This window comes from Chelonia mydas, chromosome 6 (assembly GCF_015237465.2).
Source record: "Chelonia mydas isolate rCheMyd1 chromosome 6, rCheMyd1.pri.v2, whole genome shotgun sequence".
Lineage (NCBI taxonomy): Eukaryota > Metazoa > Chordata > Testudines > Cheloniidae > Chelonia > Chelonia mydas.
In genome coordinates, this window is record NC_051246.2 from 99,986,773 (window position 1) to 100,012,871 (window position 26,099).

General features: G+C 43.3%; 1 protein-coding gene across 3 annotated transcripts in view; it reads right to left on the reverse strand.

The window, feature by feature from the left end:
• The window catches only part of PTPN21 (protein tyrosine phosphatase non-receptor type 21), a 61,304-nt gene extending 35,205 nt beyond the window's left edge, over positions 1 to 26,099 (reverse strand). Inside the window, exons 1-4 of one of the 3 annotated variants that reach the window (XM_037900808.2) lie at positions 25,761 to 26,099; positions 19,768 to 20,132; positions 11,528 to 11,697; positions 7,986 to 8,083 (exon numbers count right to left, since the gene is read on the reverse strand). In XM_037900808.2, coding sequence (XP_037756736.1) covers positions 7,986 to 8,083; positions 11,528 to 11,697; positions 19,768 to 19,947 — 448 coding nt within the window. In that variant the 5' untranslated portion in view covers positions 19,948 to 20,132; positions 25,761 to 26,099. The remainder of the gene's footprint in view (positions 1 to 7,985; positions 8,084 to 11,527; positions 11,698 to 19,767; positions 20,133 to 25,760) is intronic. The other 2 variants (XM_037900810.2, XM_043548706.1) reach the window with 2 other exon arrangements.

Below are 26,099 nucleotides of genomic sequence, written 5' to 3' on the forward strand. Positions count from 1 at the left end.
CTCCGTAATAATGAACTCTATTATTTAAAAGTAGTGGATGACACTGTACAATAGTTAGTAAACTTTGCAAAGTATAACAGTTAAGCAAATCATGTTGTGATGAGTGTATAAACCCCATACTGACCAAAAAGGAGCTAAATAGAGATAGAGGCCTGGTGTATACCTCAGAGTTAGGTCAAGACAAGGCATCTTGTATTGACCTAATTACAGAAGTGTCCACACTTAAATTTCATTCCTGTCAAATTTCAGAGTAGCAGCCGTGTTAGTCTGTATCCGCAAAAAGAACCAGGAGTACTTGTGGCACCTTAGAGACTAACAAATTTATTTGAGCATAAGCTTTCATGAGCTACAGCTCACTTCATCGGATGCATTCAGATTACTGTCAAAGTAACTGCCCTGCTAAACCAATTTAATAACTCCACTTCCACGAGCAGCATAGAGTCAAGGGGTCTATGTAGTTAGGTCAACGCAGTGTCTCTGTTGACACTGCGTTGCTTATGTCGATGGTTACTGGCTGTCAGGAGCCTTCCCACAATGTCCCACACGGACAGTACAAATCAACACAAGAGTTCTTTATGAAGACATGCACCGCCAACACAAGGAAAAGCGTAGACACACAAGCAATGTAATTTCTGCAGTAGAGGTATTCCAATGTAAGTTAGGTCGACTTAATTTTGTAGTGTAGACATGGCCTCAGAGCTTTAATTAGCACCAACTTGTTATACCTGGAGGGTGCATCAAGCTCACTGAGGAGCTCAGCTAGGAGAAGGAGACCCAGGAGAATGGAGATCTGGGAGTTCCTGCCCAGTGGGAAGGGTCAAATAGAAGCTCAGTGGAAGGAGAATTGTGGGGAAGCTACAAGAGTGGAGTTAATGCTGGGGCGGTGGGGGGTGGAGGGCTTGAAAAAGGGACAAGATTCCAGCGAGCCAGCCCTGTGGGTTGACGCTCTGTAGGAGAGAGGAGAACTGGGAGAACCTAAGATGCACTAAAAGTTGAAGCCTGGAGCAACTTCTGCCTGCCCTAGTTTGTATTTTTGTCTGGTTTCTGAGTTTTGCTGAGGGTTTTCAGGGGGTAGCTCTGCAAGGCTGAAGAGGAGCTCAGGAAGGACAGAAGATGTTGAGTTGATTACCACTATGTTGTTGGACATTATTTATTTGGGGCCCTGGAAGGGTGGAACTATAGGGAGACGTGGATAAAGGCCAAGTCACCATTGTTAGAGCCCTGCATGGATACAAAAATTTGAATCCGCATCCCTGGTAATTAAATTGTATCTGACCTGTGATCTGCACTCCACCTTATAGAAGGATCTGCATCTGCACCAGCACCTTCTAGAGCAGTGGTTCTCAACCGGGCATCCATGGCCCCCTGGGGAGCTGCAAGCTGGTTTGAGGGAGTCCAGGACCCCGCAGGGCTCCGGGCTTCAGCCCCACAGGCAGTCCCCCTGAAACCGCAGCCCTGCTAATTGAGATCCTCTGCATAATCTAGAGCCCCGCACGATAAAAAAAAATTTGGATTCGCATCCGATCTGTAATCCAGAGTTGGTAAATAAAGATCCGTATCCATGGATGCAGATATCTGTGGATATGACGCGGTTATCGTCAGATTTGCGGAGTTCTCACCATTGTACCAGACCAATGACAGAGCGAGGAGGAGAGCAAGACAGAGTTGCTGAAATGCCATATCACACCAGGAGTGCGGGGGGTACTCTGTGATGGTAAGACTTTGTCCTTTTTCTCCTAAAATATCCTACTTAGTCTGTGTTCCACTTCTGACTGGTCACATGACACAGTTCAGACACTAATCCTTTTGATCTTAATTCTTTAGGAACTCCACTCCTGTTCCTCTCTTTTCATTTGTTGTCTCCTGCACCCAGTTGTATTCTGGCCCTTGGATCTCCTCTCCTCTCCCCTCCCCTCCCCAGGATTCAAGTAGGCCTGGTCCTGGTTTAAGGCTTCTTTTACTGAGGATGCTGGCTGTCAGTTGCTCCAAATGAACACAACTTGCACTGGGTGCGTAAGAATGGGAGGTAGGTAGGAGGGTAGCTATCAGGGAGATGATCACTTCTCCCTGATTCTCTACGGCAGTCCCAGTTCTGCTGTAGATTAGAACAGACTAAGGGCTGTTCTGACAATTCTCCACTGGGTATGGTCCCACAGAGACTGTACATCAGATAGGGATTGTTGGAACACACTGGACACTTCCCCTCCACACCCTAAAATGATCCCTGTGCTGGGAGATGTGGAGAGTGAGGCCTAGAATCCAGTTCTGCATGCTCTGCACTTGCTGGGGGTATTCAAAGCAGGGACTATGGGGAGGTTTTAGTTCTCCTTTGGTCACCCAAGCAGCCCAAAGGGATCATAAAGGGACAGAGAACCTGCCTCTATATCTGGCCCCAGCCGAACAGGAGAAATAAAGTGGGCTAAATACAGAAGACATCAAGAAGGCCAAGGTGTTTAATGTATTTTGCTTCTATCTTCACTAAAAAGGTAAGTTGTGAAGATACTTCGCAATGGTGAATTCGGACGGGATGGGCGCAACATCGCTTCACTGTGGTCCCGTGCTCGCAATGCCATGCGTCGCCTGGGGAAGCGCATCGGCTTCCGCTGGGAGTGGTGCAAGGAGCACCAGGAGCTGGGAGTCCTGGTGCCGCAGATCAGGTCCGACGATAACACCATCGTCACCCCGAACACCGGGGCAGGCTGGAGAGGTTCCTGAAGGCAGCCATCTACTCACTGTACATGGAAACCCTGAAGTGTAAACCGGACCAGGGTAAAGCCTTCGAACTGACCAGCAAGTGGGACGTCAGCAACCACTTCCTCGCCGGGGGTGGCTTCACCCATTTCACCAACTGGCGGTTCATCCACCGTGCCCAGCTCAACTGCGTCCCGCTCAACGGAGCCGTCTGCCACGGGAACCGAGACAAGCGTTGCAGGAAGTGCAGCTACTCCAACAAGACCCTGCCCCGTGTCCTGTGCAGCTGCAAGCCCCACTCCAGAGCCTGGCAGCTGTGCCACAATGCCATCCAGAACCGCCTGGTGAAAGCCATCGCACCGCGCCTGGGGGAGGTCGCCGTGAACTGCGCCATCCCCGGTACTGACAGCCAGTTGCGACCTGACGTAGTAGTCACCGACGAGCCCAGAAAAAAATCATCCTCGTCGACGTCACGGTCTCCTTTGAGAACAGGACCCCGGCCTTCCGTGAAGCCCGAGCTCATAAGCTGGAAAAATACGCCCCCCTGGCCGACACCCTGAGAGCAAAGGCCTACGAGGTGCAGATGGATGCCCTGATCGTCGGAGCCCTGGGCGCTTGGGACCCCTGCAACAAGTGTGTGCTGCGGACCTGTGGGATCGGTCGACGCGACGCACGGCTCATGCGGCGCCTCATGGTCTCGGACACCATCTGATGGTTCAGGGACGTCTAGATCGAACACATCACCGACCACCGACAGTACCAGGAGATGTGAGCCGGTACGACATCATGCATCAACTATGAGAAAGGGACCGAGAGACTTTTTCCATTGGACCATATGAACTGGAAACAAACTCACTGAACATTAAATCTCACCAAATGCGGGTAAATCCATCCTCCTCATCGTATCCACTCATTATACTCCACACCTGAACATAGCCATTATATGAACAACATACCCCCATATCTCAATGTCTGTATTTTGACCCGTTAACCTTTTACCCCCAATCGGGGATGTCATAAATATAAAGGGAAGGGTAAACCCCTTTAAAATCCCCCTGGGCCAGAGGAAAACTCCTCTCACCTGTAAAGGGTTAAGAAGCTAAAGGTAACCTCGCTGGCACCTGACCAAAATGACCAATGAGGAGACAAGATACTTTCAAAAGCTGGGAGGAGGGAAAGAAACAAAGGGTCTCTGTCTGTCTATATGCTGCTTTTGCCAGGGATAGACCAGGAATGGAGTCTTAGAACTTTTAGTAAGTAATCTAGCTAGGAATGTGTTAGATTATGATTTCTTTAAATGGCTGAGAAAAGAATTGTGCTGAATAGAATAACTATTTCTGTCTGTGTATCTTTTTTGTAACTTAAGGTTTTGCCTAGAGGGATTCTCTATGTTTTGAATCTAATTACCCTCTAAGGTATCTACCATCCTGATTTTAGAGGGGATTTCTTTACTTCTATTTACTCCTATTTCTATTAAAAGTCTTCTTGTAAGAAAACAATGCTTTTTCATTGTTCTCAGATCCAAGGGTTTGGGTCTGTGGTCACCTATGCAAATTGGTGAGGCTTTTTATCCAACATTTCCCAGGAAAGGGGGGGGGGTGCAAGCGTTGGGAGGATTGTTCATTGTTCTTAAGATCCAAGGGTCTGGGTCTGTAGTCACCTAGGCAAATTGGTGAGGCTTTTTACCAAACCTTGTCCAGGATGTGGGGTGCAAGGTTTTGGGAAGTATTTTGGGGGGAAAGACGTTTCCAAACAGCTCTTCCCCAGTAACCAGTATTTGTTTGGTGGTGGTAGCGGCCAATCCAAGGACAAAGGGGGGAATATTTTGTACCTTGGGGAAGTTTTTGACCTAAGCTGGTAAAGATAAGCTTAGGAGGTTTTCATGCAGGTCCCCCATCTGTACCCTAGCGTTCAGAGTCGGGGAGGAACCTTGACAGAGGAGATTGCAGATTATGTATTCCTTATGCCACCCTTCCTTATTCCCTGATAACCAGAAACTTCTATGCTTAAACTCTGTACCGTTTTCTTTTTATTTCAACATCATCTTAATAAAATTATTAAGATGACGGGGGAAGGAACACAAGCCAAAATAGGGAAAGCACAGGTCAAAGAATATTTAAATAAATTAGATGTATTCAAGTCAGCAGGACCTGGTAAGGAACCAGCTGAAACAATCTCAGAACTGTTAGTTATTATCTCTGAGAATTTATTGAGGCCAGGAAAGCTCCCAGAGTGTTGGAGAAGGGCAAACATAGTACCCATCTTTAAAAAGGAGAACAAAGAGGACACCCAGAGAATTATAGACCAGTCTCCTAACTTTGACACCTAGAAAGATACTTTACTGGAACAAATTAATCAACAATCGATTGTAAGCACCTAGAGGATAACAGAGTTACAAGTAACAACAAATCATGCCAAACAAACCTAATTTCCTTCTCTGACTGGATTACTGGCCTAATGGATAGGGGGAAGTTGTAGACGTGATATATCTTGGTTTTAGGAAAGCTTTTAAAATAGTCCGAAGTGACATTCTCATGAGCAAATTAGGGAAGTGTGGTCTAGATTAAACTACTATACAGCAGGTGCTACACTGCTTGAAAGACCATACTCAAAAAATAGTTACCAATGGTTTGCTATCAAACTGGGGAGATGTATTTAGTGTGGTCCCACAGCTGTCTGTCCTGGGTCCAATACTAATGAAAATATTGATTAATGACTTGGAGAATGGAGTGGAGAATATACTTAGAAATATGCAGATAGGAGGGATTGCTAGCACTTGGAGGACAGAATTAGAATTCAAAATGACCTTGACAAATTGGAGAACTGGTCTGAAAGCAACAAGTTGAAATCCAATAAAGACAAGTTCAAATTACTTCACCCAGAAAGGAAAAAAATCAAATGCACAACTACAAAATGGGGAATAACTGCCTATGTAGTAGTTCTGCTGAAAAGGATCTGGGACGGATAGTGGATCACAAATTGAATACGAGTCAACAGTGTGATGCAGATACAAAAAACACCAAAATCTTTCTGGGGTGTATTTACAGGCGTTTCAGATGTAAAACATGGGAGGGAACAGTCCTGCTCTACTAGGCACTGGTGAGGCCTCAGCTGGAGCAGCATGTCCAGTTCTGGGCACCACACTTTAGGGAAGATGTGGACAAATTTGAGAGTCCAGAAGTGAACAAAAAAAATGATAAAGGGCTTAGAAAAATCTGACCTCTGAGGGAAGGTTCAGAAAACTGGCATGTTTAGTCTTGAGAAAAGGAGACTGGGAGGAGCTCTGATAAAAGTCTTTAAATATGTTTGTTAAGGGCTGTTATACAGAGGACAGGGATCAATTGTTCTTTTGTCCACTGAAGGTAGGAAAAAAAGTAATTGGCTTAATCTGCAGCAAGGGAGATTTAGATTAGATATTAGGAAAAAACTAAATCAAGATAATTAAGCTCTGAACAGGCTTCCAAAGGAGGTTGTGGAATTCCTGTCTTTGGAGGTTTTTAAGAACAGGTTAGGCAAATACCTGTCAGGGATGGTTTAGGTATATTTAGTCCTAAATTAGTACAGGAAGATCGACTAGATGACCTCTGAAGGTTCCTTCCAGTCCTACATTTCTATGGATTCTATAAATATCAGAGAAGCTATAAATGAATCTTCAGGACAAAAAGGTCTCAAAGGACCAGAGTTTCTGCTGAATGTCTGTTCCATATAGGAATATAACCCACAAAAATATAGCTCTTATTTACAAGTCTCACTGAAGAGAAGTACTTAGACGCCAGTCTTTAATTCAGAATTAATAGTATTGTGTGGGCTAGTATTCACATTTAAATGAGACTTCACCCATTTTAGATTAAGTTAATACCCACGATCAGACTAGTGTTCGGAACTGACTTACTGTTACTATTAAAATCACAAATTGCTGTGGCATTCATGAGTAGGGACAATGACAAATCACCAACTTGCCAAAATCCAAGTGTTCATGTTCCTGGTAAAAGCAACTGACCCACCTTATAAGTTATCAAGGTTAGTTATCTAGCACCTTAGTTATCAAGCAGTACCAATCCAAAAGCTCTACTATTCTACGCTGGTTTTTCAGTGTGTTACTGACACATACTATTCCTTTCTTACAACCCTGCCAGATAAAGTGAAAAATGCAAAAAAGTTAAAGGATAAATATTTTCCATCTGAGAAGAGGATTATACTGAGAAAGATTCCCATAAACAACTCACTGAGCAGAGACACATTTATACTCTCCCAAAAGCATGAAAATGAGTAAGAAAGAACTTGGTAGATGAAGAGTATTAAAGGCCTAGCCTGAACTACAAAAAAAACCAAAAAACACAACCTACACAAAACCCCATTTTTACATACATAAGGTATTTTTAATTCACCCTATTTCACTGGTAAACAAAGCAGAAAAACAGATTCTCTTCTTTAAATGTGACGCTATCAATATCTACACACTTAGTTAATTTTTTAAAAAAATCAACTACTATTTTCATGTACTACACATGCCCCCCAAGTATCCTGCCAATGCTGGTGGTTTTACAAACTATTAGTCGTTATAGAGGAAGACAAAATTCAGGCAAAGGTTGTGGGAATGGAAGACTACATATAATTAGCCTGGTCATGGGGAAGACAGGTAAACTGTTAGTTCTGGGGGTTTCTAGGTTTTTTAAACTATATGTGTAACCTATCCCACCAGCCCTCAACTAGCCAACATTAAATGGCCAATTTCTTGTAGGCATCATGGCAGAAGGGGGTCTTCAGGAGAGATTTGAATGTGCGGTAATGGTCCTGTGGACAAGCTCTGCAAGCACATTCCAGGCCTAGGGGGAGTTGGCATGAGAGACAACATGGAGAAAAGAATATGGATGTACAAACACATTCTTATTTATTAAAATGCATCGCGCTCTCCTGCTCCTAAACCAACAGGAGGAGATTGCAGAAGTTGAGACGCAACGAGGTCTAGTGGTCTGAGCACATGACTAAGAGCCAGGAACTCCTGGGCCACTGACTCCCTCTGTGGCTTTAGCTAAGTCCCACTGAAGTTAATACACCTTTGAGGATCTAGCTCTTAATGACCAGCTAAGTGTTGAGGCACCATAATCCAGGTGCATTATAAATTCAAAGCAAAGATCATGTATTTTACAAAAAGGCAGGTTAGAGCCACAAAAATACATACAGAGTATCTACCATAACAGGGGGTGTTCATGTAAGCAACAAATATAAAATATGCATTCAAATATCTCAAGTCACCATCCCTAAAATTTACTTAGTGAAATTCCTTTGTTTACCTTGAACAGCTAAACCAGCCAGATGAATTGCTTGTTCTAATGTGCAAGGAATGTTTCCCTCCAAGATATCTTTCTTCAACTGCAAATAATACTGGTATCTACAACAACAACAACAAATATATATATATATATATCCATGTCAGCTTTTTCCATTTTTGTTTCAGTACAATATAGCGAAAAAAATCTTTTGGAAGCCAATGAATTTGCACACATATTTCCTTCCAAATCCCCTCCCCTTCCCTCACTCTCTCACTACTGAGGACACCACAATCCTCCTTGTCACTCAGTCCCATAACTTAGTGTTCATCTTCAACTTCTCCCTCACCCCTCACACTATAGTGTATCCATATCCCGCCACTTCTTTCAACACATCTCCAGGATCTGCTCTCTCCTGCCTGCCCAGGCATCAAAAACGTACTCACATCCTCCTCATCATGCTATTTAATTCCTATAACAGCTTCTTCTCATGCCTCTCTGACAAAAAATCACACCCCTTCCCTTCAGGCCATTCAAAACACTGCTGCTGGTCAAAACAATCTCTGATGGTCAATCTGACATCACTCCTCCCTTTGAATCACTTTGATTCTTGCTTCTCCAGTATATCTCTTGCAAGCTATATGTCATCCCCTTTAAGTCCCTACATAATCTATTCCCTTCAACCTGGTCTCTACCTGTGTCATCTCCTCTATTCATCAATTACATCACTTTCCCACAACCATCTTCTTGCATGCCATTCCCTACGCAGAGAACATGCTTTCTGAGGAAGTCCAGCAGCCACCAGCCTCTCCTGAAAGTACTTCTTTAAAACCTACTACTACTGTAGTAAAACCTACATAAACTTAACCAACTAAAACATTTATTTAATCCGAATATAGATATTTTTAAAAGTTTAAACTTCCTCATGCTGTACATTAGCCCTTGCTCAACAGTGCAAACACTTAAACGTGCTCGGCTTTACTGACTGGAGCAGTCCCATCTGAGTCAAGTAAAGCGCACAAGTTTTTCAGCAGCAGGGCCTAACTGCATAATTTTACTGGTATCGTCCCTGTCCCCCAAACTGTTTTACTACATCACACTGAACAATAGTTTAAGAGTTCCTGGGGGCAGGGATTTTGTCTTCTTACATTTCAGGAGGTACATCATGCCATTAGAAACAATAAATAAATGCATGTCAGACTAAATACAGGAATACAGATTTTTCCATCTTTACCAAAGACTGTTAAACACAGCAACCTTTTAACGTATTCTCTACTATTTTCCCCTCTCCCACAAGAGCAGAGCCATGTGCTATATGACAATAGATGCCAGTGCTACATAAGTCACACACAAACAGAGCTGGGACTAAAATCCTTTGCTCCAAAAACACACACTACCCTTTGTGCAAAAGGAAATCACCCTAACCAGGCAGTAGGTTTCTTGTTCTTCCTGCAGGACACCTGCTAAAGGAATATATGATGATCATACAACTACCCCATCTAATTATTGGCAACTTCCCTCAAATACGGGCCTTACACTCCCTTGGCTATGCCAAATATACCACTTGTTTTAAACTCTCTTTGGACCAGATTCTGATATAGAGCGGGAGTAAGTAACTCCATGAACTTCTCTGAAGTTAATTCCCATCTTAACTGATGTGAATTAGGTAACAATCTAGTCCTTTATATCTAGCTGCCCAGGGTATAGGAACACAGAGTTTGCACCTGAACTCGGGTCTTGTGCATGGCATTGCTGAGCTACTGCACCAGAAATTTACAGCCTCTGTGTCTGCTAAGAATGTCTATATTAGAAATACTGGCAGTTTCACCCCACTGAATTAGAAAACTGCCTAATCAAAGTGAAAGCTTTTACTATTTTGATCTTGCTGAAACAATTCCTGATACATCAACCTGTGGAATCCTATACCAAGTTTAGGACCTAATCCAATACCTGAATACCTAATCCAATACCAGCCCTTAAAAACCTGGAAAACAACTGAAAAAACAGCCGACCATGCATTTTAACCTTTTATAAAGAAAACAAGTATACAGCTTTTCCCATACAAAACGAGAAGCAAAGTCAACAGGCCTTGTGCTGCACTGTATAATATGTTGGAGCTGCAGAATGTATTCTGAGCCACCCCACTGCATTGAAGCATAGCAGCCTGTAATTAATGTTGTGACAGTTCTCAGGGTAAACAGGACTGAGAGCCATCTTGTTACTCCTCTGCCTTCAGTGTGAGGGAGTCTTGCTTGTGCTTAACTGGTTGTCAGCTCCGTGAAAACACAAGACTATTAGCCACCCACACACTCTCCTCTGGGCTATGCCAGCCCTTACTCTGCCTTGCAGGTTAACAGTACATGCACCCCAGTCCCCAAGTTCCTTTGAAGCATTGCCCCTACATAGTATTCACCCCTTATCCACTGAACATTCATCGAAATACACATTTTCTGGGTACTCAGGACTGTCACAAATATGAAGGGTCCATGCAGCAGCAAAATAATTTTTAGTCTTCTAATTGTTAAAAGTAAACTCCTGAACTACAGCAGTTCACATTAAAATAAGTGTTTTCCACTTCCATGAGAAACTAAATTTATCACAGATAGTAACTGCAATACAGCCTGCTACAACAGTTTCCTATTAAACTCTAAATATCGGGTCTGAATGTGGTCTCAGCCAAACTGGTATAAATTAGAAGTAACTCAGTGAAAGTGAAAAAAATAATCACACTGGTGTAAACACCATGTACATTAAAATAAGAAGTGGAACAGCAGCTGGGAAAAGGTGATTCAAATCTGTTTATCCTTACCTCCCTATTGAGGCTATGTAGACACAGCCCACTGGTTTAGATGTTTAGAATTTGGCTTTAAGGAAAGATTCAGGTTTTTTTTCATTTCTATTTGTACAGAGCCTATCCCAATTCATTTACATTTCTGCATTTCTTTTGTCTATAAAAATCAATAAAATTATAAAAGAGTGAAGGTACATTCACCATATGAAGAGCTAATCAGTGAACATGCTGAACTGGATTCTTTTTTACAATTAACAGCACTTCCTGGCACTTGTGCCTGTGATCAGTGAATACACAAAGCAACAGTGGAAAAGGATGCACAATTTCTTCTCTGATATCCATCTTTATTGTCTATAATCACACACACTTTGCAAATGTGGTTTATGAATGCCAGAGTGTTCTGACAACAGGACAACCTGCCTCTATGAGCTCTTCAGGTGGTAAGTGTTGGATGGTTTCCTGAAGCAAAGTATTGCTCTGAAAGAAAAATCTATAATAACTGACAGGCTGATCATGCAAGCACGTCTGTGAGTAACTTTACTAGGCTCCAATGGACTCATAAGATCATTGGGAAAATTCATCCCAAGAGTAACTCTATTATTATATAGTCTAAATACACTAAAAGGATAATAAATGCCACAGTTTGGGCACAGTTTCTGCCTTAAGTCTGCATTTCCATTTTTACAAAGGTTGGAAATAAGGCAATTATGTCTACTTTAAGATGACCCATACGTTAGAATATTAAAAACTGAAATTAAAAACATGTGCAAGTTACCTGGTAATCTCCTGCTGAAGCTGAGAAACAGTAGGCACATAAAACACCACTCCAAAATATACCGTCGGCTCCAAAGCATATTTGTCCAGTTGCTTTTTTAGAGGCTTGTCCAAATCCACCCACCGGCGCTGGTTTTGCTTATTGTAATACCACAGACTGAAATAAGTAATCTGAAAAAGAGGGAAGCAATTCAATGATCAAATCATGTCAGTATTGCAATACCAGACAAAGTGCATATAGTGTGAACCTGGCACTGTCTCCAGCTTCACAAAAGGCTAGAGATACAGGACTAAAAACCATTTAACACAGGAAGGCTTTATAAACCTATAGTCTTAGGATTCAAAACTGCCAGGAGTATTGAAATATTTTTAATAGCATGACATATTAAATATTATGAAATAACAAAACAAGCCCAGGTAGTTGAAGAAAACACTTTTGGTTGCCTAATATATAAATTAACAGCCCTATTCCCAAAACACTACCACCTTTTATTACTGTGAGCATGCTCATTGACTCTGATAAGACAATTCACATAAGTAAGTAATATTCTTGGTAGTAAAAGTTTACTTTTCATGATGCAGCATTAACTTCATGATGCAGAATCAGACTCATTCAAATCTAAATTTCACACCATACAAGAAATGATCAATAACGTCTCATTTGGCAGCCTTTATTCCTGTGAATAACGATTTCAGAATTGGGTCCTCAATGAGCACGGACCTGGGTATAAAAGGTCAATCTAAAAATCAGACAAACCATCAGTACTTTTATTATAACAGTGATTAATATAAAGCATCAATGTTGTGCATTAGTATCAGTGGCAGTCAGGAATTTCCCCAAGTGGTTTATACACACGCACTGTTATAGATGGTGCGGGTAGAAACACCTATAGACTACCTAACACTTTTCTTTAAAAGACCATGCTTCCAGTTAACTTTGCAATGTTAACTGCCAGGGCTGAAATATCATATGCCAAGTGTCTGCCTCAAGTTGATTTCCCCCTCATCCTCCCCATACTGAAAGGGCCAGCCATTTCTGAGAACGAGAGTAGGAAAAAATGTGTTCACCACTCTAGGCCAATGTGAACTACTGGAAGCCGCCGCTTCCTGCAACCCCCATTGGCCCGGAGCAGCAAACCACAGCCAGTGGGAGCTGCGATCGGCCGAACCTGCGGATGCGGCAGGTAAACAAATCGGTCCGGCTCGCCAGGGGGCTTATCCTGGCGCGCCGCGTGCCAAAGGTTGCCAATCCCTGCTTTAGAACCTCCATGCTTTGGAGCAGGAACTTGAAATTTGTCCAGGGTGTTGACTTGGTGTCAGAGATGTGCCTTTTGTGGATGTGCTAATGGATGAGGGACTCTCCCAGGATGTAGGAAACCCTCAGTTCAAGCCCCGCTTTTCTTGAGGGAGAGAAGTGATTTGAACAGGGATCTGTTGCCTCTCAGGCGATTGCTCTAGCCACTGGACTTTAGGATATTCTTGTATGGGTGTTTCAGTCTCTCCTATTGAAGTTGTTAGTTAACTAATTGAATAACTAAATATTAATTGGGCAAGTGAAGAGTTAAATAACTTTATAGCCTAATAGATAGGGTAGTGGCTCTCAACCTTTCCAGACTACTGTACCCCTTTCAAGAGTCTGAATTGTCTTGTGTACCCCCTAGTTTCACCTCACTTACTCTCTCATTTTTACCATATAATAATATAAATATTGTACTTACATTTCAGTGTATAGTATACAGAGCAATATAAGCAAATCATTGTCTATGAAATTTTAGTTTGCATTAATTTTGTTAGTGCTTTTACGTAGCCTGTTGTAAAACTAGGCAAATATCTAGATGAGTTCATGTACCCCCAGAAGACCTCTTAGTACCCCCAGGGATACACATACTCCTGGTTGAGAGCCACTGAGTTAGGGCACTCACCTGAGAAGTGGCTGATCCCTGTTCAAATCCCTTCTCCCCCTCAGAAAGGGGGGGGGGGATTTGAATCCAGGATCTCCCACATCTTTGGTGAGTACACTATGCACTGACTAGGCTAAACCTTATCAAGAAAGTCCTCCTCCCCCAGCTGTTTTGTTCCTGGCTCCTCATGCAGTTTAGGAACACCTATCTTCCCTGGTTCTTGGATCACTAGCAGAGATAGACGCCTCACTGCAGCCTACATTTAAGAGCTTATCTCTGTGACAGGATTGCGGTTTGCACACATCCCTGCGGTCAGCATCTCCCATTGGCTAGCTTAGTCGGCTCCCTGCCTAGTATGCTGGCTTTGTGGATCGCAGTACGAGGTACCAATCTCTCCCCATTTATTGTACAGGGCGCCTAGGTGTCTAGTTCAGGCTTTCCAGATTGCAGTAATATACTATGATTTTCTAGGGATCTAAAAGTCAGGGGCTGCGATGCTCAGAATCATAATGCCTCAGTCCCTTTGGGGGTTTGGACCTAAGGTACTATGATGAAAGCACCCTAGAAAAACTCAGGAAGATGATAATTTGGGGTTCAGTATTGCATGCCATCCACATGCTGCAAAGAACACACAGGGACAAAGCCACACACTGAATGAAGAGGATAAAGAAGTATTGAACAGGTACCCATTGAATGAGCCCACCAATGTCCATTGTACACTGAATGAGGCATGGATCCTGTGAAAAAAATTGTAGCTGATCATGTAATTAAAGAGCTTGTCTACACAAACAGCTAGACCGTAGCAAGTGGGGATATGGAAGTGCCCCGCATTAGCCTAGAGTGGACTAAATGTCTGTGTGCACCCTGCAGATGCGCACAGGCTTTGACTGAGACTTGCATCAGCAAGGTACATAAATTACAGGTAGTGTGCTGCAGGCCAGCGTGGGGTAGAGCCACAGCCCAGCTTGCCATCATCTAATTGTTTGTATAGACAAGCTCACTGACTATATACTATAATGTGCGCACACACAAGGAGCTGAATTAAAGTTACATGACAACCTTAATTATGGCATTTCCTAACTTCTGACTGCTAGAATTTGCTACCTTAGCATCCTTTTATGTAAAATTACATTAAAACAAAGTAAGGTATATGAACTACAGGAATACAATTACAATAATGTAGACTCATACCTCAATTAAAGTTGAAGTATAGGCCAAGTGCTGCCAGATCCCACCTGCTGCTGTGATAAGCTTGTGTATGTAAGCCTATTCTTACTACTGGTCCAGTCCATCTACCCAGGTACTAATGCATTTAGCTGGCTTAGCAGTTATAGTAACAGCTAGGGGCTACCACTAATCTTTAGGATCAGTGCAATGTTTAAAGCTGGACACTGAAACCTAACAGTATTTTGGTCACCACTACTGAACCAATGCAGCCTACTGTCAAAATGTGTGTGTGTCTGTCTGTGTCCTCTCTCCCCGAATCATATGAACATTTATGAAAATTGACCTAGTAGAGATATGTGACAATGCCCAGAAAACCATTTGACTGGGTTTGATCTGTAGACTTAATCTAAACCATGAAAAAGAAAGTGGATTGTTATTTAAAGGGGGACGGGGGGGACCTTGAGATTTGGGCTAAATATGCCAAAATTTTCAAACCTGTCACACTCAAAATAAGCATCTAAATCTATATTGAATAAGTATCTTGGTTTTTCGGAGGTGCTGACTGCCTGAAGTTTCCACTCAGTTTCTTCAAAAAGCAGGCCACTTATGTTGTTGCATAAAAACAGATCTAAGTTGTTATGACCACAAATAATGAAATGTGTTTACTCTTAAATATGATTGAGTGTAATTGTGTGCATTTAAATAACCTTTCCCTGCCCCCAAAAAAGTGTACACTTGAAGGCCCAGTATAAACAGATTAAAGCCAAATAAAACACTCTGCCAAATCCTGTCTTCTGAGTCACATGCAAGCCTTCTTTTGGCTTCAAGGGTAGCATTTGGCCCTATGAATTCTCAGTAGAGGTAGTGTACTCTGGAATACTGGTGCTGATTAAAATAGAATCATTTTTTACTCATTGCTAAAAGTCTGTTAATAGTAGCACAAGACATTACACAATCCTAAAAAAAGTGACATGACATAATTCTTAAAATATGTCAAGCTTCTGAGATTAACACTGTAGTGAAGTTTGTTTATTATAGCAACTTATTCGTCATTTAACTCCTGGGCAGAAAATCAAACCTAGATAAAAAGAACTGTAGAATTTCCACTTAACTATTTTCCAGCTAATTACTTTCTGCATTATAGAAAGAAATAGCAGGGCTCTTATATAATTGTGGAACTGTTGACAAAAAAAAAGGCACAGTAAAATTAAAGGAACTAATAAAATAGGTCTAGAGAATACTAATATGGAAACCAAAATTTTAGGTGGGAAAAGGTTGCCTCTATCGCCTACATGCATGCCACCTTGCTTTGAGGCAATGGGACTTCACAAGCTAAGCAGCTGGGTTTGGTCATTATGTGCATGGGATACAGAGGAAGAGACACAGTTCTGATGATACAGTAGGTCGTGATCTACTGTACCTTCTCCGTCAGTAGAAAATTAATGGTGCTAAAAGGCAAGGTCTTGTTGGAGGTTCTTCCTTGTACATGAAATATAAACCCGAGGTCTCAATCACTTGATGGTCTCTTAAGAGATCACAGGAAAAACTGAGCTTGATTCTTAGTGCTCTAGCCAAATTCCAATTCTGGTCATTTCATTCTGCCTCCCTCAGTTCCCCCTATAGCGTCAACTGGAAACCATAGTTTTTTCTGCCTACGGCAAGAGCAGCACGCAGAGCCTCTCCCCCCCCCGACACACCGCCTAGGAGCAAGACCTGCTGGCCGCTTGCGCGGTGCAAGGACAGGCAGGGAGTCTGCCTTATCCCCGCTGCACCACTAACCGGGAGCCACCTGAGGTAAGCCCATGCCCCAACCATGAGCCCCAACCCCCTGCCCCAGCCCTGAGCTCCTGCAAACCTGGAGCCCCCTCCTGCACCCCAAACCTCTCATCCCTGGGCCCACCCCAGAGTCTGCACCCCCAGCCAGAGCCCTCACCCCCCCACACACACCAGAACTCCCCTACCCCAGACCAGAGCGCCCCCTCATACCCTGAACCCCTCATCCCCCACCCCAGAGCCTGCCCCCCAACCCCTCGTCCCCGGCCCCAACCCAGAGCCCACACCCCCAGCCAGAGCCCTCACCCACTCCTGCACCCCAACTCCCTGACCCAGCCTGGAGCCCCCTCCCACACCTTGAACCCCTCATTTTTGGCCCCACCCCAGCACCTGCACCCCCAATTAGAGCCCTCACCACCTCCTGCACCCCAACCCCTGCCCCAGCCCAATGAAAGTGAGTGAGGGTGGGGGAGAGTGAACCACTAAGGGAGGGGGAATGTAGTTGCAAACCAAATATAATAAGATCTCTACCTGCTACTGTAAATTGCTCTGATTGTCAATTTATTCTATTTTCAGATGTCTCCAAACTCCACTAACACATACACTCAACCATCAGCACTAACGAACAGATACACAGCCTGCTACAGTATAGACTGGCACTATCCCAAAAACAACTACTTTTGTCATATTTTTTCCCCCCTCAGGCACAACATAGCATGGTGAGAACACAAGACAATGAATTAGTAACAGCTGCAGAAAAGTATGTGGTATATTAAATTTTGAACTATAAGGTTTAAAAAGACAACTGATGGCAAACTACAAGAAGGCAGATGGAAGTTAATGGATCCCAAAGTAAGCAAGTGCTGATAAGAAAACCCCAGTACAAATCCACTGACTTATGTTTATCAAAACATTTTTAAAACAGAATACGAGGCCACTTCTGCAAACATTTGCTACTGTATAATGCTTAATACCATGAGCAGTCCTAAAGTAATTAATGCTGTTCACAACAGTAACCGTCTGCAGGACTGAGCCCTAAATTAGTTTGCTCAATAGTTACTGAAGCTGCTTGAAATTGGAAATACAGTATTTTGGAAAAATCAACAAGTTATCAATTAACTAAACAGAGTAATCCTATATCCTTTTCAGCTTGCTCTTCTATTTTTGTTGTGTACCGCAGTCGGGGATTTTGTCTCTTATACAAAGCAGTATTTAGAGGCATCTCTTTTCTAGTACTATGGTACAACATATGCCCATTTCGGTCTTGTACATTTTCTAGTTTATATTTTGGTTTTTTCCTGAACAAAAAGTCAGATTAGTGCAGTACAAAATACACAATACAGTGGTTACAGCAGGACTGGGATATGTGCCAATTTCCAAATTGTGTCAACAGCATCCAGCCCTTGGGGTCAAATTCATCTCTCGTACCACTAGACTGAAGCTAATGGAGTTACAATAATAATAAATGTCTCCCTTTAAAAACAGATCTGTGTGAACAAAGGTTCTACTTAGCTAAGGATTCTATAAGACCAGTTTCACAATTCAGCACTTCAGGTGTAAATAAATCAAAACATAAACATCATCAGATTTGTGTGGGACAGAGGTAAATCTGAGTTACTGGAGAGTTCTCCAAAATGTTTAACCTTCTTTTCAAAACTAATTTGTGTATGCATATACTCTGTCTTTTAGTGGAAGTCAAGCATCTGCACCTGGCCAACTATGCATTTAATGGGCCATCTAGCTCAGCAGTTCTCAAACTGTGGGTCACAACCCCATTTTAATGGGGTCGTCAAGGCTGGCATTAGACTTGCTGGGGACCACGGCTGAAGCCTAAGCCCCACTGCCCAGGGCCAGGGTCAAAGCCAGGGTGGCGGGGCTCAGGTGACAGGCCCCGCACCTGGGGCTGAAGCTCTTGGGCTTTGGCATTGGCCCCCCACCTGGGGCAGTGGGGCTGAGGCTTTGGCTTCGTACCCCTGGCCCAGGATGTCAGGCTTGGACAGGCTCAGGTCTCGGTCCTCCTCCTGGGTATTACCTGTAGTAATTTTTGTTGTCAGAAGGGGGATCACAGGACAATGAAGTTTGAGAACCCCAGACCTAGCTTATATATACCATGCGTGTATTTGCACGTACCAGTCCACAGTACATGTATTCGCGCTGGCATGAGAGGCTGGTCGCATAGGCTAGGAGAGACACTGCCTCTCCAAACAGCCAGGCGTAACCTTGCCCGCTGCTGTGACTCTCCCTGCGTGTGGCTCCAGTCCTCTGGCTCCAACCCCACAGTGCTCCACTCCACCTGCCTTCCTGCACTCTGGAGCTGGGGACGGTGGGGTGAATGGCCACCCGCCCCACGGACTGGGGCCACACCTCCCGCGCTCAGAAGCTGGAGAGGCTGGGGTTGCGTGCCGCCCTCCCTCCCGCGCCCCAGGGCTGGGGCCGCATGCCCCTGTCCTCCCGGCGTTCCTTTGTGGCTGGGGGACTAGCTGCGGGACTGGGCCGGTGGCTGCAGGGGTGTGGTGTGGTGTGGTGTGGTGGTGGTGTGGGGGGCTACGGCAGGGGGGTTAGGTGGAAGAGGTGTGGCCTGGCGGGGACAGGGGCGAGCCTCCCCCAGCCTGCGGTTCACGCATCACCCAGGAGTACTGGTGCTTTTTTGCCCAGCACCAGTGCCCTGAGACCCCACCTCATTCAAATACCTCTTTCTTAAAGAGCCACTTCTTTCATGTAAGCTCTACAAACACAACTGATTAAAAGGGGGGAAAAAAAAAAAAAAAAAAGAGACTCTAAATTAACACCTGCCTCCAAATCGCCCACTATTTTCTGTATCCCTCTGTTATGATCTATTCAGGCAGGAATGGTCATTACTTGTCTTACAGTGCTGAGAGTATTGTCAGCACTGTATAAGAAGTGACAACCATTGTCCTTTTGGCTGGCACTTTAGGCTTGTGGGCTGAAACATGGTGCACTGCTGCTGTCCACATCCTATTCCCTAACCCTACAACATAAATTGTGAGACTGGGTTTTGAAGCCATCCAAGTTGCACTGTGGATCAGAGCATTCACAACAGAAGGAACATGCCGGGGTGGCTGGTACAGGAGAGAATTTGGTAAAGTATCATAGTTGTCTAAAACAGTGGTTTCAATCTGGGGTCAATGGACCCTGGGGGGTCCTCAGACTATGTCTAAGGGGGTCCAAGAAAGGTTGTCATTACCATAGAACAGCGGTTCTCAACAGGGGTCCACAGACCATGTCTAAGATTTCCAAAGGGGTCCACACCACCATTCAAAATTTTTTAGGGGTCCACAAAGAAAAAAAGATTAAAACCCACAGATCTAAAATGGTAGGGAATCACTGTAGTGGGTAACCCGTTTAAAGTGATGGCTAGAGAAGTTGCCAATTTGCTTACCTCCCGCAGTTCGAGTCTCTGAGCCACAGCCTCCAGGCTTTCCTGGCCGGTGCTCTCCACAGAAAGAGTGAACTCCACAAATTCATTGTTGAGCAGCTGGATGCGGGCCACCAAGCAGCTCTTGCTGGACACCGTGTAACGTCGAGTTCGTTTCAATTTGAGCCCAAAAGGTAACGGCATCTTTCCCCACGGCCAGTGATGAAAAGGTATCACCACACCGGAAAATGAAGGGAAGTAGCAGTCTTCTCCCAAGCAATAAGGAGCCCTGAAGTATCCTGCCAATCAACCAGCGGCAGCAGCAGTAGCCATTAAAGAAGAGCAGGTCCTCCACCAAGCTCTAACTGGAGGGAGTTTCCACAGCAGCTCTAACAAGGAGAAGGGAGAGAGTCCAGAAGTGATTTATTTGAAAGGGGAATTGGAGCCATGGGAAATCCACACAGAGTTACGTTTCCTAAATCTACATGGTCAACATTTTTTCTCCTCCACTAGAGAGAGTGGAGTATGCTCTACAACAGCGAAACAAGAATGAAGATTCCTGGTTTGCCACAGACTCTTGGAATGACCTTTGATAAATCACAACTTCTTGATGGCTCTGTCTTAGTCATCTGCCAAATAGTGTAATGAATTTTGACCAAATGCTGCTGACATGCTTTAAAGACAAAAACGGCTCTAAAACTGCTAGGTATTTCATAAACTGGATCAATACTTGGATGAGACACCTTTAGGAAAAACGAAGGCGTCTCATGTATTTGGGAGGGAGAGTCACTAGGTGGCACTGTTTTCTCCAACTCAGGACTAAATCTGTGCTCCAGTATTGTCCTAGTAGCACCATGCTATTGGAGGCTCTGTCTTGGACAAAATGCAGAACCAAAACACAGGGTCATTAGAGATGCCACAGTTTGGCGTGTCATGTGGTGGTGGGTTTTTTTTTAGTTTGGAGCTGGGGTGAGGGAATACTAGCCAGATTCCCATTCAGTTCATTATATTCCAACTCTCGTTTCCCCCTGAAGTTCGTTAGCTACAATATTCTTTATTTCCTGTCCCAAACATCCGCGCTGTGCTTCAGGTTGCTAGTACTTGCCATAGTGTCCTCCCCTCCACCTCACCAGAGGGGGACTACCTTTCAGTGATGGTTGAAGCAATTCTTTTCTAAATCTTCTCAAAGAGAGACTTCTTCAAGGAAACCTATAAACCCTAACAATTTCCTTGACACCATCCATTGCTCCATGTCTCCCACAAACAATTTTCATGCTACCTCCTAAGCACAGAAGACCCTCCATAAATAAGTCTGGAAACTTACAACCCTCTTTCCAGTACTTTCTCACAGACCACTCCCTATAATAAATTGCACATCATTATTACTATTATTGACTGTTTAGAAAATGTGTCTGCATAATGGAAGTGAAGTTATCAACATTTTCTAAAAAGACTATTATTCTCTATGCAGTGATTACTATGTTTCATAGATATAAGTAGTTTGGGTAATTAGTAAGGTTTATAAAGTGTTTTGAGATCCATTCTGATGGAAATTGCTACACAAAGGCAGGCTTCACATAGTAAATTGCAGACATCTAATCACATTCCTGGGGAGGAGGAAACCAAACATTAATCTTGAAACTACCAGCCCAAGGTAAACAACACATGCACACAGCACGGACACACTGATTACCTGAGCCTGGACTTTAAGGGGTTTGTTTGGTTTCATTCCCCCTCCGCTAGAACTAGCCCCACTAGGTTGGTGACTAGAACCTGCTTGGTGTCAGGCTCTAAGGACCCTCTGGATGAGCTCATAGGTGACACAGAGCAGGCCTGTCCAGAGGAAGGGAGGGAGGGAGGAAGGAAGGGAGCAAGTCCACTGCCAGGGAGGACTGAAGGGGCTCAGAACCCAGGCTGCCAAAAGGGAGGCTCCCCCACCCAGACTGTGAGCACCAGGCCTCTGGGGGCAAGGTATTCGGGCTGTCACCCACAGGAGCTTCTTGACTGTCAGGGACTGGTTAATCTGGAGAGGCCACCCCCAGCCAGGGGAAGGCGAGGGAGGGGTGCATTTAAAGGGACAGTGCTCACTTTAGTTAGGCCTCCAGCTGAACTCCCCTTTAACCTTGTGCATTGTTAGCGGGACACATGGGGCGGATTCCTCCTGTGCAATTTATTTTTCCTATTATGTCTGGTTTTGCTGGGGGTAATATTTCTGGCGTCTAGGTCACAACAATGATGTCATCAGGTGCTCAGGTGGAATCATGGATGCCACACATCTAGCTTTTTTATTTTTTTGGTCCCCTCTAGTTTCCCAGTAGCTTTGTTTCATCACTTGAAACTTCAGGAGGGAGATGGTCAGCTCTTATATAAGCAAACCTGCAAATGTCCTTTTTAATGAAGAGTTAGGGGGGGTTGTTTTTTTAAATGCAAATTCACATCCACCTTAACTGAAAGGGTTTTATTTTAAAAAAAGTTAGGGAGGAAATATTATTGGAGCTATTAAATAGGGAATTTGTAAAAAGTAATGTTACTCCAGCAGTGTTTAAAACCTAGAAAAGCAGGACAGAGTGAGAGTGAATTACAGATAAAGGAAACAAATGGAATGTGTGTCTATGAACCGGGAGAATATTAACTCTATCAAAATATATGCCTAGCTTACTGCATCATCAGGTCTAGAGTGGCCTGACCAAACAGGCCAGGCAAACATCTGGACTCCTGAAAGAGCCAGATTGAAGAGGCCTGGACCTCCTTGGGCTGCGTTTACCACTAATGGATATCAGTGGTTACAAATAGACCTGAATAAAGAAAAGAGAACAACAGGCATTATAACTACTGGATCCATCACAGGAGAGTACTACTATTACATCTCTGCCTACCAAATTCTATACAGTGATGATGCACAGAAATTGACAGTATACAGAAAACCTGGTGTTGATCAGGATAAGATATTTCAAGGAAACACTGAGTATTACCAGGAAGTTAGCAATAACTTCAGTGTTACCAGAACGTAGCCTTGAAGGCACTAGTTACTACACTATGGAATTTGATAATTAACCCAATCATCAATGAAACCCCAGACTGCTGCAGGCAACATGTTCTGCAACATTAACAATAATAACAGTTACTAAATGTCTGCTCTAGCACAGTGGTTAAGGACCTGTCAGTATTTACCATCAAGTCTTATTTTTCAGTGGTGGTGTAGCCGGGCAGCAAATATTTACTGTGGACAAAAACATAACATACAAGTTTGTCAAATCATGTACATTCTTTTGCCTGCAAAATATTACAGTTGATTTCTCTCTCTTCTATGGTTAGGAAAGAATCAAACATCAACTCCTTGTTTCCAAAGTCTTCCAAATAACATTTCTTCAAACTAGCATGTGTTAGTATTATATTTTTTAAAATTTATGGACTTTGATTTCTGAGAAGACTCCCCTTACAATTTGTTAAATCAAACACAGATCAGTTTTGATGGGGGAGGCAGACTCCTAATGCACCTCTCTTTTAGCCCCTTAAAATGTATAAATAAAGATAATCTGTATCTAATTTGAGTGGAAAATTCATAAACTCATACAGAGCTCCATGTTCCCTTTTGTTAGGCACCCATGGAGGGGAATAAAGGTAGGCAAGAAGGGACAGATGACTGACCCCATGACACAAAGAGTGCGGGGAAGTAGCACCTCAGTGACCTACTTAACTCTCCACATCAGGAAACCCTCCATGTCCTTTTTGCATGGTCATGCTTCTAATGACTTGGAACAGGTTGTACCATTCTAAACAACATACTTCCCCAGCTCCTGGCAAATTTCCACAGAAGTCTGTGCAGTAATTAAGGTAGGCTGGATGAGAGACTGTCTCCCTGTATGCATATGCAATACCTAACAAAATTCTAGGTAGTACTGGAATATAAATCATAATGGATGGAATTAGATTTCCCTGCAGAGCCTAGGGTGACACGGGTTTCCAGGCTTTCCAGTTTGCTCTGCACATTGATCTATATAGTCCTACTACATAACAACATCATGCAGGGAAGGTTCCACAGACTAAACCTTGCAGAGTTTCCTGCATACTGAGGGCAGAATCCCGCAGTGGATTTATTCCTGGAAGTGAAACTTGTGGATCACTGACCAAGCTCGCTTTCCTGTGCCTTGGTATTGAACAGATCGTACATCAGATTATGCTCTTTTCTCTGATCCCTCTGGTTCCAAAGACAAAAACCCAATTATGGAGCTTTTAGTCAGAACTTTAAATCTGTTTTAACAGTTTTAAAGGGGTACAATTAAACACGAATGACTTTTTAGCTCTAAGGCAGTGGTTCCTAACCTGGGGTGCACACACCCTTTGTGGGTGCGAGATGCCCTTTCTGGAGGTGCGAGACATGCCAGATTTTTTTAGAAGGTAAATCATCGAAAACACTAATTAAGCACAGGCACGTATGTACAATTACTTTGTTTCATCAAACCTATGTATTTATTAATATTATGCATTTTTAAACAATTACTGTAATATACAAACAGAAAATATATCTAGGTTTAAAGAACTGACCTAGAACTTCACCAATTTTTGATAAAGGGTGTGAGAACGTACTTTGAGAGCCAAAGGGGTGCAGGCTGCAGTAAAGATTAAGAACCACTAAGGAGTCTTAAAAAAAATAAAAAAATAAAAAAACCACCCAAACAAGTACAACTCACTAGCCCCAGAGTGACTTACTACATTTCATTTGTCAGAGTGTCAGATTGCCCAGATTCTCATTGCTTTAGTTATTTCTTTGACAAAACTAGATTTATGCATATGAGGGAAATTTTAAATAAGACTTGGTGGTCCATTAAAAGGGAAGGAATTTTCAAAACATGCCAGGTCCATTTTTAAGGCCATATTGTATTCTCTGCTGTTTCCCAAGTGATGACAAACTAATTTTCTCTTTATCTAAACTATATTTTTTGGTAAATTTTCCTTACTTATAAGGCATGCTTACCTGACTTTTTAAAATGATTCTTAGGAAAGCTACAGTGAAATCAAATAGTTACACTTATTTAATTAGCAATCCATATCATTCACTAAATCAAACATAGCCCCTGACATATTTTACAATACAATTGTATTGAACAAATAACATTTGAGAAATTATGTTCAGAAGTAATTCAATAACTTATTGCTGGCCAAGCACAATTCTTGCAAATAGTGCAGTATTGTTTTCGTTTACCAGCTGTCATTTTGCACTACCATATGCTGTCATATTTGTCTCAGGCATTATTTCAAATGTGTGTATCTACACTGTTGTGGGGCTTTTTTTGCAAAAAGAAAACTGTGCTAAAGTGCCAATGCTTGTAAATCCAATCAACTCTCCGCTGAAATTATAAGTCTTTATTTGGCAGGCCTACAATTTTCATACAGCAGCCAAAAAAGGAATTTCACTCGCTAAATTGTATACATCCATCCATCCATCCATGCATGCTACACATATAGTTTTAGACAAGAATTTAGTTCAATCCAGCCAGGAACCAAACAGAATTACCAAGCATTTGAATATCTTCCTTCTTTATCCATACTCCTAAAGCCTCTCCGATAATTAGCTTTCATTTAACTTTGTAAAGCATTTCATCATAGCTTGCACGAATGACAGTATGCAACATAAAACTGCAACGCAGGGAGGAGAAATGAGGCTCCCGCTATTTCAAGTACTTAAATGTAGAAACTTATTTTATAAATTATGGGGCGAAGCCTCAAAGCAAAATCACTCCCCTCGCCTTGGTGCACTTTTACCAATCAATCGCTGGAATTACTTATTCCTGGGACTAACTGTAAGAGTAAAGGCAAAACGTGCACCACATCACAAACTTCCTCTGCTACCCGGAGCGAAGAGGCCCCGAAAGTTACACTGACCTCACCTCTCCAGGCTGCTCTTATTTATCTTAATAGGAAATACCTGACACTGTGTAACCTGGGCAAACAAACAAACAAAACAAAGAGGGGAAAAAACATGTTATTTCCAACAGTGCCCGCGGCTTTCCCATTACCTGCTGCAGCGATCCAAGGACACAGCGATCCCTTCCCACATCTTTAGCTGCGGGACCTCACCAGCAGCGCGGAGAGTTCTTCCCCTGAAGCCACCTCATCTAAATTCCTGGGAAATTGACTTATTGTGCTCCCCTTGCATGAAACAGCTGCTATGTCCGCTCCCCCGCCTTCTTCTCAGATCACTCATAGTGCAAACACGCCTCACTTCCTGTCTCAAAGCCCTTGCTCTGGAGATCATTCCACTGGGTAAAGAGTCGGACTGGGAGGGGAACAATATTGCAGCCAAATAAACCTGCAGCAGCCAGCTTTGCAGACACCTTTCATGCGACCTGGGGTAT